The 12,746-nt window shown below is 35.5% G+C and overlaps 1 protein-coding gene across 1 annotated transcript; it reads left to right on the top strand.

Moving 5' to 3' along the window:
* Window positions 1–5,868: 5,868 nt before the first annotated feature.
* Window positions 5,869–11,874, top strand: LOC132557211 (uncharacterized). Its single transcript, XM_060221707.1, has 6 exons — window positions 5,869–5,959; window positions 7,822–7,976; window positions 8,267–8,414; window positions 9,240–9,440; window positions 10,309–10,479; window positions 11,015–11,874. The coding sequence occupies exons 1-6, from the start codon at window positions 5,869–5,871 to the stop codon at window positions 11,842–11,844; spliced, it is 1,596 nt and encodes a 531-aa protein (XP_060077690.1). The 3' UTR covers window positions 11,845–11,874.
* The last annotated feature ends 872 nt before the right edge of the window (window positions 11,875–12,746 follow it).

Raw genomic sequence — 12,746 nt, 5'->3', positions numbered from 1 at the left:
GATGACGTTAGGTTTATGGATGAGGAGAGGAGTGATGGATGACGTTAGGTTTATGGATGAGGAGAGGAGTGATGGATGACGTTAGGTTTATGGATGAGGTGAGGAGTGATGATTGACGTTAGGTTTTTATGGATGAGGTGAGAAGTGATGGATGACGTTAGGTTTATGGATGAGGTGAGGAGTGATGGATGACGTTAGGTTTTTATGGATGAGGTGAGGAGTGATGGATGACGTTAGGTTTATGGATGAGGTGAGGAGTGATGATTGACGTTAGGTTTTTATGGATGAGGTGAGGAGTGATGGATGACGTTAGGTTTTTATGGATGAGGTGAGAAGTGATGGATGACGTTAGGTTTATGGATGAGGTGAGAAGTGATGGATGACGTTAGGTTTATGGATGAGGTGAGGAGTGATGATTGACGTTAGGTTTTTATGGATGAGGTGAGAAGTGATGATTGACGTTAGGTTTATGGATGAGGAGAGGAGTGATGGATGACGTTAGGTTTAGTGATGGATGACGTTAGGTTTATGGATGAGGTGAGGAGTGATGGATGACGTTAGGTTTATGGATGAGGAGAGGAGTGATGGATGACGTTAGGTTTATGGATGAGGTGAGGAGTGATGGATGACGTTAGGTTTTTATGGATGAGGTGAGAAGTGATGATTGACGTTAGGTTTCATGGATGAGGAGAGGAGTGATGGATGACGTTAGGTTTATGGATGAGGTGAGGAGTGATGGATGACGTTAGGTTTATGGATGAGGTGAGGAGTGATGGATGACGTTAGGTTTATGGATGAGGAGAGGAGTGATGGATGACGTTAGGTTTTTATGGATGAGGAGAGGAGTGATGGATGACGTTAGGTTTCATGGATGAGGAGAGGAGTGATGGATGACGTTAGGTTTTTATGGATGAGGAGAGGAGTGATGGATGACGTTAGGTTTCACGGATGAGGAGAGGAGTGATGGATGACGTTAGGTTTATGGATGAGGAGAGGAGTGATGGATGACGTTAGGTTTTTATGGATGAGGAGAGGAGTGATGGATGACGTTAGGTTTCACGGATGAGGAGAGGAGTGATGGATGACGTTAGGTTTTTATGGATGAGGAGAGGAGTGATGGATGACGTTAGGTCTTTATGGATGAGGTAAGGAGTGATGGCTGACGTTAGGTTTTTATAGATGAGGTGAGGAGTGATGGATGACGTTAGGTTTTTATGGATGAGGTGAGGAGTGATGGATCACGTTAGGTTTCACGAATGAGGTGAGGAGTGATGGATGATGTTAGGTTTCTATGGATGAGGTGAGGAGAGTTGGATGACGTTTGGTTTTTATGGATGAAGTGAGGAGTGATGGATGACGTTAGGTTTATGGATGAGGTGAGGAGTGATGGATGACGTTAGGATTTTATGGATGAGGTGAGGATTGATGGATGACGTTAGGTTTTTATTGATGGAGTGAGGAGTGATGGATGACGTTAGGCTTCATGGATGAGTTGAGGAGTGATGGATGACGTTATGTTTCACGGATGAGGTGATGAGAGATGGATGACGTTAGGCTTCGTGGACAAGGTGAGGAGTGATGGATGACGTTAGGTTTCACGGATGAGGTGATGAGAGATGGATGACGTTAGGCTTCGTGGACAAGGTGAGGAGTGATGGATGACGTTAGGTTTCACGGATGAGGTGATGAGAGATGGATGACGTTAGGCTTCGTGGACAAGGTGAGGAGTGATGGATGACTTTAGGCTTCGTGGACAAGGTGAGGAGTGATGGATGACGTTAGGTTTCACGGATGAGGTGATGAGAGATGGATGACGTTAGGCTTCGTGGACAAGGTGAGGAGTGATGGATGACGTTAGGCTTCGTGGACAAGGTGAGGAGTGATGGATGACGTTAGGTTTCACGGATGAGGTGATGAGAGATGGATGACGTTAGGCTTCGTGGACAAGGTGAGGAGTGATGGATGACGTTAGGCTTCGTGGACAAGGTGAGGAGTGATGGATGACGTTAGGTGTAATAGATATGTTATTTTTCATTCAGTGAATTGCATGTATTATGTTGTATATTGTATCCGAGCCTGATGAATACTTTAGCTTGATTGATATTGTTTATATTGTCCTATCAGCAGCAGATACATGCAAGGTGAGCAACCAAACAGATTTTATTTTGCATGTATATATGGTCCGTGGGAATTTGCGCATAGGAACCAAACAGTGAAATTCGATACACGTTAGGTAATACATATGAAAATAAAATGAAGTCCAACACGACAGAGCTGAAAACCCATTACATCTGCATATAACAAAACCAGTATTCAATTTCGAACGAGACGAGGAAGTAATTTGAATACCCTGCTTACTGAACCATAATATTTATGTTTAAACATAAATGTACATGCCGTCACACACCCAGTCAGTGCGCCCAAATCCTAGACGGATACTGGAGTTTACCCTACTGAGACTTGCATTGACGATAAGACAGTTGAAGACAGAATGGCGATGACAAGTCTTGAGGTATGTTCATGGTTGATGTAACAAATCGAAGAGTGACACATTACATCTACATTCTATATATTTTGTATTTTATCAACGAGGAAGTTGTTTATCTTCACAAAGCTTTTTGTTTCGTGTATATATTTGTGCTTGCAACATACTGCTTCCAACTCAGTGAAACTATTGCACAAAAGCCTTGCTTTCTTTATGGATGGGATGAAATGTTTAGGATGAAATGTTTAGGATGAAATGTTCCTTGATTGAGGTAATTCTAATTACATTTTCCCTTAATGTTTTGCATCTAAGCAAAATGTGAAAAAAATTCTAGCTGTGGGTTTGATATAATAGGAATTTACACGAGCTCGTTAAACATTGATCTAATTCTTCCTAGGGAAGTGAAAATATAAATTTTCTCAATGGATTTAACAAATATATAACATAAAGATCATTGTTACGTCACAGATAGCAATACCAGTTGTCATCTGAACGTTTGAGCTATTCACCATGGTTAGATTTTCAGGACAAAAGTTGTTATTTCGTTTTGTCACAAAAGAAATTTCAAGTATTATGTTTACTTCACGTTTACTTCCAACTGGCAAATTAACTATTATTATCGCATAAATGCTTTGAGTGTATATAATGCAGTGAAGTGGTCTTGCTTGAATACATACTGTCATTGGAAAGTTAAAAAAAAAACTTATTTCTTTAAAGATTCAATACATGGAATGATAATGTGTATGAAATATTAAGTCAGTCCTGTAATACTGGTATGTCTGTCCCGCAATGCTGCATGTCTTAGGACCATTATTGAAAATTGTGTGTTGTTGATTAACCAAAACGATAACATACAAGCAGTGGTGTATTTATTGATTAGAACGAACTGTTTAGGGCTTCAACCTGTTGTTATAAACACTAGGTATCTTATATGGAAGTCGACCCTGTGCATGATACACATATGTATGTGATAGTCTTTATACTTCATTTTGGTCTTTTGTTATTGTGCTTCACTAATAATTAAAACGTATTAGTGATGTTTTGTGTGCGATTTTATTTGGTTCAACTCTTTACGTCTCAACAACTATATAATTATGTTTGATAAATTCATTAATGTATTTACAGATGTAATACTGCACAAGAAACTACACCAAGATCATTCTTTTTTCTAAATTGGAGATTAAGCATCAAAAATGGACACGAAGCCAACTTCCGGTAAGTTAGTATCACTGATGACTGGGGGGACAGCTCAACAGTCAGCGACCATTTCAAGTTGAAAGCTTTTACCTTTGTTTTTTTAAAATCTGTTTAAATTTCGAACAACATCAACATTAATCAGTAGATGTGATGACTGAGAACACATGACCCTCTCTATATTTATTACTTACCTGTGATTTTAATGTCACCATTTATCACAGTATATATACAATATATTAAATAGTAAATAATATACCTATCGATATTATCTATGTTAATCACTATTGATTAGATTCAAGAGATAGAACATTATAAATTCTGATAAGTTTGTTATTCTGATTATAATATTCCTCATGTAGATAAATAAAGCAAGAGATAAACTTACACGACATATCGAAAGTACTCTACATAACACACATCAACACAACAAAAAACAAACAAAAAACATTTCGTCATTGGTAAATCTACTTTGTTTATGTCAGCTTTATTTATTTGTATAACACCAAATTTTAAGAAAGTCAAAATGTGTAGATATAAAGTTTAAATGTATGTATTAAAACAAAGTTTTTTTATGTAACTACATAGTTTAACAATGTATAACTTGTATAAAATTATACATAGATTAATGAGGTTTATATAAATGTAAAGTTTAACAATGTATAAAATTAAATAATTTAACAAGGTTAATTTATAGATCTTATTTGTTTAAAAGTTTAAATTGTAGAATTATACAGTGTAATAAGGGGAATTAGTATATATACATTGATAGAGAAGTTATCTTACTTAAACTAAAAAAAATCTTCATTAATGATAGTTTTAAAATGGATTTTTAAGTATCAAAAATTATTTCGTTTAAAATACAATTAAACGACAGTACTGATGTCTATTCCACGGTCCATCTTCTATCTAAACAACTCAGGATTTATATTAGGAATTTAAATTGTATAATAATTATAAAATATAAATAATAAAGTAAACATTGACTCGCGTAAAACATGTGACCGAGTGTTTTATTGCCTGTAGCTGCCTTTCTCCTATTGCATATCGTGTTTATGTTGTGCATTATCGTACAAGGTGTGTTTATACATACGTGAATGTATAAAATGAGCACGAGGCATTTCGGAGCACCTTTAAAATACCTTTATTGTTCGGAAAATTTTCATCCTGTTCTAAAAATACACCAGTTTGCAATGGAGGGTATCATTAGAACAGGAAGCTTGTGTACATGTTAAGCTTGAAGCAGACTGTTGACTAGACCGGGGTTAATTGAATGAATTTACCTTGATATCGAATTACAGGTGAGGCGTGTTATTATTCTATATACCTAAACACATATAGTTGGAAGTACAAGATGTTGTCCTACAATGAGTAATGAGACATATCTACCAAGTGAATTTTATCTGTATTAAACACAAACTGTAATGTATTTCTTGTACTCTTTACCGTGCATGTATATGTTACAGTAATATTGTGAAATCAGGGATTTCGTGAAACTATCAGTGAATTAGTCAAATCCCTAATTCACTTAGAAATTTCACGAAATCACTCAAATCTTTAGGGATTTCCTGTAATTACTGGAATGATGCTTAAGTTATTTCACGAAATCCCTGGATATTTAAATATACTTTATTCATTACTCATACATACTAGTAATGTACACACAACTGAACATCAAGATAAAAAACAAGGGACAAGTTAAAACAGATTTATTTTTAAGTTGAAGTACCAATCGTATGCTGTATAATGTGGATAATGTCCTACCTACATTGTATATTTAAACACAGTACTTATGTTGACAAGTTAGACTACTTGGTATCTACTGGTACAAAGTATGTTACAAGTGTACTTTATTCATTACTCGTACATCGACCCCATCGAAAGCTGTATAATGTAGATCATGTCCTCCCTACAATGTCTGTATACACATTACTTATTTGGACAAGTAAGGCTATTGTGGCATCTGCTATTACAAAGTCTCTTTGCTTTATAGCACTTGCACTCGTTTGTCTGACATTGTTTCTTGCCTTTGCTGCAATCATAACAAAAGAATCCCTGTCCACCAGAAACTGTATGTGCTTTCCATGTTAACATCATAGTCATTCAATAGTCGCTGTGGACAGTGAACGAACCGTGACGAGATAATCATTGCGCGCCGACCTCGTCTGGTAATTTCCGATAGGTTTGGGATGCGTCGATGGAGGCAAGTGATGTTCACTGACGAGTCTAGATTCTGTCTGTGTCGCTCAGACGGAAGAAAACGGATATATCGCAGACGCGGTGAGCGTTTCGCTGCCGCATGCGTGGTTGAACGCGATGTATTCGGTGGGGCTTCTGTAATGGTTTGTGGATGATTCTCCCCTAAGTGGTCCTGGATCCAAACCTAAATGCCGTTCGATACAGAGACCAGATCTTCCAATTTCCAGACGCCATAAACATTGATATAACATTTTGAACAAATTTTCCAAAATAGCATAGGCTATTGATTGCATAATTTAATTTTGAGTTTTTTTGTTGTTGTTGAGATATATAATAGTATGGTTTACAGTAGTGGAGTAAAGTGCTATCTTGTGTTTCGTGAGTGTTTTGATATTTATCACCGCAATAACATGTGAATTATGTGGGAAATATTGATTAGTTGCCAAATAAGCGGTATAAAAAGGTAGGTTAAACAGATATGTGCTTGAATATAGCGATAAGGCGTCCTATATGCAATAGGGAGGGCTGACACTGTGTTGTTTCATTTTACCTATATCTGAAAAAAATAATAATAAAAAAAACACCTGGAATTCTACCTTTTTCTTCACATTACGCTGTTTGTTGTAAATAACAATTTGACTGACGCAATTTTTTGTCTTCTTTTGTAAGATTACGACCAATCAACAATGGCTGTTTCAGTAACCGATACTTGCGTCTGTATTGAGGCTATCCGGTTGAAACATAACTTGTAAACAATTTTTCCTTTCTTTAGCTCTGTCATTAGGAATGTCATATATAGCTAAGCTGTAATTTGCCACACTAGACATCCCTCGTGAAGATAACAACTGGAATAGTCATTCGGCTTATAAATACAGACACGGATACAAACTTTCTATACAGAACAATGTCTTACTCATATCTGCGATGTCATGATGAACTAAATTATCCAGAAAGCAGTAGTGACACGACAAAAAGAAAAACATGACAATAGATATCAAAGTTAAAGTGGTGCAGATACTGAGTTCAGTGAGTCATTGTTGCGATTTTGTCGTGCATTGTGCTGCAAAAAGGAGAACTATCATTAGTTAGAATGGATATAGAAATTTCATTTCAACAAATTTTGTTGACGAAAGATTTTAATGTCAATGTGGATTAAATAACAGGCAAAGCCTATATATAAATTTTCTCCACATAGTGGCCAGAGTAGAATAAGTTAATTGATTTACACTTAGTATTTTCACAAGATTGAAATGAAAATAACACAAAAGAATTAATACAGAAATATTGAAAATAAAGGTATTCAACTCTCACACACACTATACTATGTATACATTAATACAATTTTTTAATATCCGTTATACATTTAATTATATAGTCATCTGTAGGTATGGATATAGACATGTTTTCATACTCACCAGAATGATAGTGAGCAATGTTTCTAAAGTGATATTTGATAGCACAAACGGCTTATCGTTTGAATAAGGTTAACTTACAATGAGTTAAGGACTAGTAATGATCACTTATGTATAATGAACCCGTTCTTCAATTAAGTGACTTGATTGAAATTTATTGAAAATAACTGTATCAGTATGTTAACACAACTTTGTACGATGGAATTCGCGTCTCTGGATGTCAAACTCTGCGAAGTGAGATCGAAAGGGATGTTGCTTTATGTGATGCTTCATGTTCATTGGACCGCACATCAATGAAATTTTCCTGGAATTATGCTTAATACAAGTTCAAAACCATAGATTCATGATAACGATTGTTAGTTTGCAAAAATAATATTACTAAGAATAATAAGAAACTTCAATAATGCATTACCATTTGTACACCCGGATTAGATAGTGTAATTCTATAACGGTTAGGTGCGTTTTCCTGTTACATGATTATTGATGTGAAATGCTTTATAAAATCACGTGGTATTGTTATAATTTTTGCAGCCGACATCATGGCAGCCTATCAGTTCAAATGTTCCTTAGATGAAATGAGCGTTAAGGAATTCTACGACCATTATAAAGACTCCCTTCCGAAGCTGATCATGATCACCCAAGGTTATTGTGGAGAGGTGGTGCTCGATACGTTCGATAGAGAGCAGGTAATGATGTAAACACTGTTTCAGTTGTATTATGTATATATTCAAATAATTTATTTTTCACATATTCATTCCCCCCCCCCCCCCCGAGTACAGTGAATACATAACCCTTTGAGATAATATTTTCAATGTATTGATTAAATCTGCGATGAATGTTTGTAATTTTTTAGAGAAATGTGATTTCTCATGATTTTACGGTTTCACAAAATGTAGTTTTCATTATTTTGCTACGGTTATCTTTTCCTGTGGTTCGCAAAAATATTTTTTCTAAATATCGGATGTTTCTATTATAGGTGTTGCGTATCCATACCTTCTCGATCCAGAAGCGAGTAATAGCTAAGATGTGTGATGGTTGCCGTCTGCCTGGAATAGATGGAACACATCTCAGTATACCTATCAACTATGACGCAAAGTTCTGTATGATCAAATCTGGAGCTAAAGGTGATACCAATAACATATGTGACTCGCTTCTGTTACTTTCACTTAATTTATCAGATTACATCGTTTATATATCTCTCGTTATGAATAAACAACCATGAGAATAAACACAATTTAGAAGTACCTTTACAATTTACAAAATTTGTGAATTTATTCATGAATTAAAAGCTTTATATTTATAATACGTATCTGATGTTTGTCGTCATACAATGAATATTCCATGTAAAGATATTACGCTTCTGGATCGTCAGGCCGTATTCTCCTAGTACATTTCAAGCATCTCCTTCAAAATCTTTCTTCTTTTCTTAACCTGAGTTTTATCAAATTCAAGTTTGAAATAAGACTTTGTTGACATATTGTTATTCTCTTGGTTCTTAAAATACTTTTTGTACCACGTGTAAATCGTTATGTATATAATAACCATATCCACTTTGGTTGGTCAAGTTGCGTAGTGGTAACGTACTCGCCTTTCACCTAGCCGTCCAGGGTTCGATTCCCCGTGATGGATGTGAAAAGGTGTGCGGTCACTTGCCCGAGAATTTTCCCCGGGAACTCCGGTTTCCTCCCACATTAAGACCCCTCTCACGCTTCCATCCGAACCAACAAGAATGATTAATATAAGTTGGAAAAACTTTCTTCGTAAATGTTGTAAAATAAATACAGTTTAATTCCAATCGGTAAGATTTTACAATATATTGTATATAAATATATGTGTACCTTGATTTATAAATGTATCTAATGGCGACATTCAAATGGAAAAGAAGGACCTTTACAATATGTCGTAAACACATGTATAGGTATAGTTATGTATATAATTTCTATATCCAGTTGGTAAGGAGGAGACTTTACAAGATATTGTCCTTAAGCACGATCTCCCTGTTGAGGTTCAGCTTGGGAAGTCTGGAGGGGACACGCTCAAAGTTGGAGACACTGACAAAAGCACTCGTCAGAAAAGCGGTCAGATGTTCAGGATTTCTTTACTGGAAACACATGACGAATTCTTCCTTCTTGGAAACGCAGTGGCAGGAAGTACGTTAATATCTAATATCATTTCTATTTTTTTAAAATCTTTTTAAAGTATACTCTTTTATTTCTGACTTCATGTTTCGGTTGAATTACAATGTGTTTGAATTTTAAATTGACATGAAGATACCATACTTTCATAGACCTAGACATTTCGTATATTTTCTCGTCATAACATGTCTGAACTTAATCATGCGTTTAATTGTGTTTCAATTATCATATACAACATGGTTATATCTAGTAATATAATAAAACCTAAACCATTTGAATGATAAGTGCTATATATACGTAAAACAGTTTTTAAAGATGGTTTCTGTACATCAAAAACTGTTTAAAGCAAACCATGTATATCACAAACCTAGTATACAATAAAGATTTTAATATAAAAAATTTCGAATATAACCCTATTATGCATGCTTGTTACGTTACTTGTTTTCAAAAGAAAATAAAAACGTTTTGTGCTAGTGTAAAGATTGCTTTTCTTCAATGATTTTCGCGGTTTTGAAAAAAAATAATAAAAACAATAAAAAAAGCAGAAAAGGATGGTTTTCTTACGGCAGATATGAAGTGAATGATAGATAATTAAAAATACTTAATGTCATAGATATGTCCTCGAAAATAGTGATCAAAATAAAACTTCAAAATAAATAGGCCTTCGCGTATTCTGAATCACCGAATTCAGTAGTATAACATTCATTAATTACTAATTCATAGTCATAGGAACAGATCATTATTAAGAAATGACAGGTATCAAAATGGTTTTGGGACATTTACAGAAATAAATAGATAAATTTCGGTTTTTTTTCATCATTTATTAATCTGCTATTCTAGACAAAAATTTATGGATGATATATCATTTGATGCTATGTTATAGCCTCCTTATACGGAAAGGTTACGGTGGTACCTGTTTACCTGCCGGATCTTCGTCTGTCTATCATAACTGGGTTCGCAGTTCAACCACAGGAAAGGTTCGACGCTGTCTGTAGAGAAATGCATGCACAGGTGGTGAAGAATATCAGCTTTGACGATATCAAAGGAAATGAAGGTTGGTCAAATACGGAGATTAATATAGGTTCTTCTGCTTGTGGTTTGGATCGAATGATTTTATTGCAATTTTCCTACCTATCTCGTATCTTTCATAGGAAGATTGTAAAAGATACATAAGTTAATATCATCCTTTCATTACAACTATGGAACGTAATAAAGAAGAGCCAAATAATGAATAAGAATCACCCTACAGCTGCTTCTAGGACTCGTCAGGTCTAAAACAGTTACTTATACAGTTGTATATTCTGTCTTGAAATAGAAATAAGGAGAAGGCGCACAATAGTTCATAATTACAGTGCCTATAGAAACCATCTTGGGTTAGGAGAAAACAAAGTTGTGTTAGAAATTTTATCGATGATATTTATTATGTACGCGTACGCCCCTAAAACCTTATCATGTCATTTCCTATCCATACATGTGTATATCCACTGATCCTATCTCTGGTCCATTTGTAATTACTATTTTCCAAGTATTCCATATGCACTTTTCAGTTTTTCGTATTATTTAAAAGGATTTTTATTTCTATGTTTTAGACATTGCTGTTTACTCCGATCACGCCACTAGACACGATATATACTATTACGCTTCACCTGTGGACTATTGTCACATTGACGAAGGTATGGAAAAGGGAAGGAAATCAAAAAGACGTGATGGTTATACAGACCTCGTCCCAAAGACCATGGATGACAATGTGTATGATATCATACCAAGCGATTCATTGTACAATGAGCTAGACACAAAACATATGCTAACTCCAACTCCAGTTAAAGTACCACCGGTTACAACAGCTAAACCAATAACAACGCCGAAACCCATGGCAAAAATTCCTGCATCCAAACCTCCAGCGCAACTTCCATCTTCAACATCCACACCACCTAAACAACTTTCTGCTCTTGATCAGTCTCCGCTATATAGAGCAATTAAGAGCAAGGCAGAGAGCGAGAACGAAAATCCAAAGAAAGAACCTCCTCCTCCGGTTCCAAAACGTGGAGATAATACCTATTCTTTACGCCAGAAAAGGCCGGAGGGCCCTATAGGCGATGTTCCGGGCACAAGAGATGAAAACATAACACTAGTTCAACAAGAGGAGAGTCAAGTAGGGCAGAAACAAGCGGCCGTCAGTGGCAAGTCGGATAAAATCAACGTAAAAGAACTTGATATTGATGAGTTAGGCAAATTCCTTATTAAACTCAAACTTCAGAAGTATACCGAAACATTCAGAGACAATTTAATTGACGGAGCTATACTTCAGGAACTGGATCGGGATATTCTTATTAATGAGTTTGGTATGACGAAACTCGAGATAATCAGACTGATGAAATTTGCAACAGCTGGACATGTTCCAAAAACACAAGACACGTGATTATGTATTTCCTGGTCAAAATCGTTTAAATCTATTGTGACTATGACCTTATCGTAATGAGTGAAGATACTCTGGAAAAAGAAATCATCTGCTTCGGACAATAGGAGTCGTCTGCAAATATAAACAGGGGTCGCCTGCTACAGTAGATAGGAGTTGTCTGCAACTGTAAATAGAAATTTATTTTCGAAGAATTCGTGGGTAATCTAAATCACTAGATATTCGCCTCAATATAACTGATGTGACAGACTGCGTCAAGGAAATTAATGTGTTACTGATTGAAAAGAGATATAAAAAGTTTTTGTATGCAATGCACGCCCTTTATTGTACATATTTAAAAACCATGTTATTTGATTAATTTTCCATTTATATACCTACGTTTATTCTCGAAAGCTAAGGTGATATTCGTCAGTGAATTGCTCATCTACACATATGTGAGGGTCAAACGACATTTTCCGTAACAAAAACACTGATATTCTTTTCTTAAGTGGTGAAATTCAGATCGATTCTTTTCAGACATAAACTATGGAGATCTTATGAACCAGAGAGGTATCAACATAGTCACATCACGTTTATCACACATCTTTAACATCCTGAAACATGTATGAAGCTCATAACAAAACCCAAAATATCAAGACCTTAAACATCATTTTGACCAGATAGGAAATCTCGTTGACATAACAAATACCGTATCCAGATGATGAAGAATATTAAGCCTTAACCTAATAGCCTTGACTGAGTTTAAGGTATTCTACACGACCAAAAATATACAAGGTCGCACAAAATTTCTTACAATGCGAATCTATTGAATCAATACCGTGATATTTGTAACAAAATGAGTAATAAAATGGGTTTAATGGTTACTTTGGAATGGTGTGTAGAAAGCAGCATCTTAGTTTAAAGTA

This window comes from Ylistrum balloti, unplaced genomic scaffold (assembly GCF_031769215.1).
Source record: "Ylistrum balloti isolate Yb309-2 unplaced genomic scaffold, AGI_CSIRO_Ybal_v1 Utg370646, whole genome shotgun sequence".
Lineage (NCBI taxonomy): Eukaryota > Metazoa > Mollusca > Bivalvia > Pectinida > Pectinidae > Ylistrum > Ylistrum balloti.
This window is presented reverse-complemented; position numbering and strand designations above follow the sequence as displayed.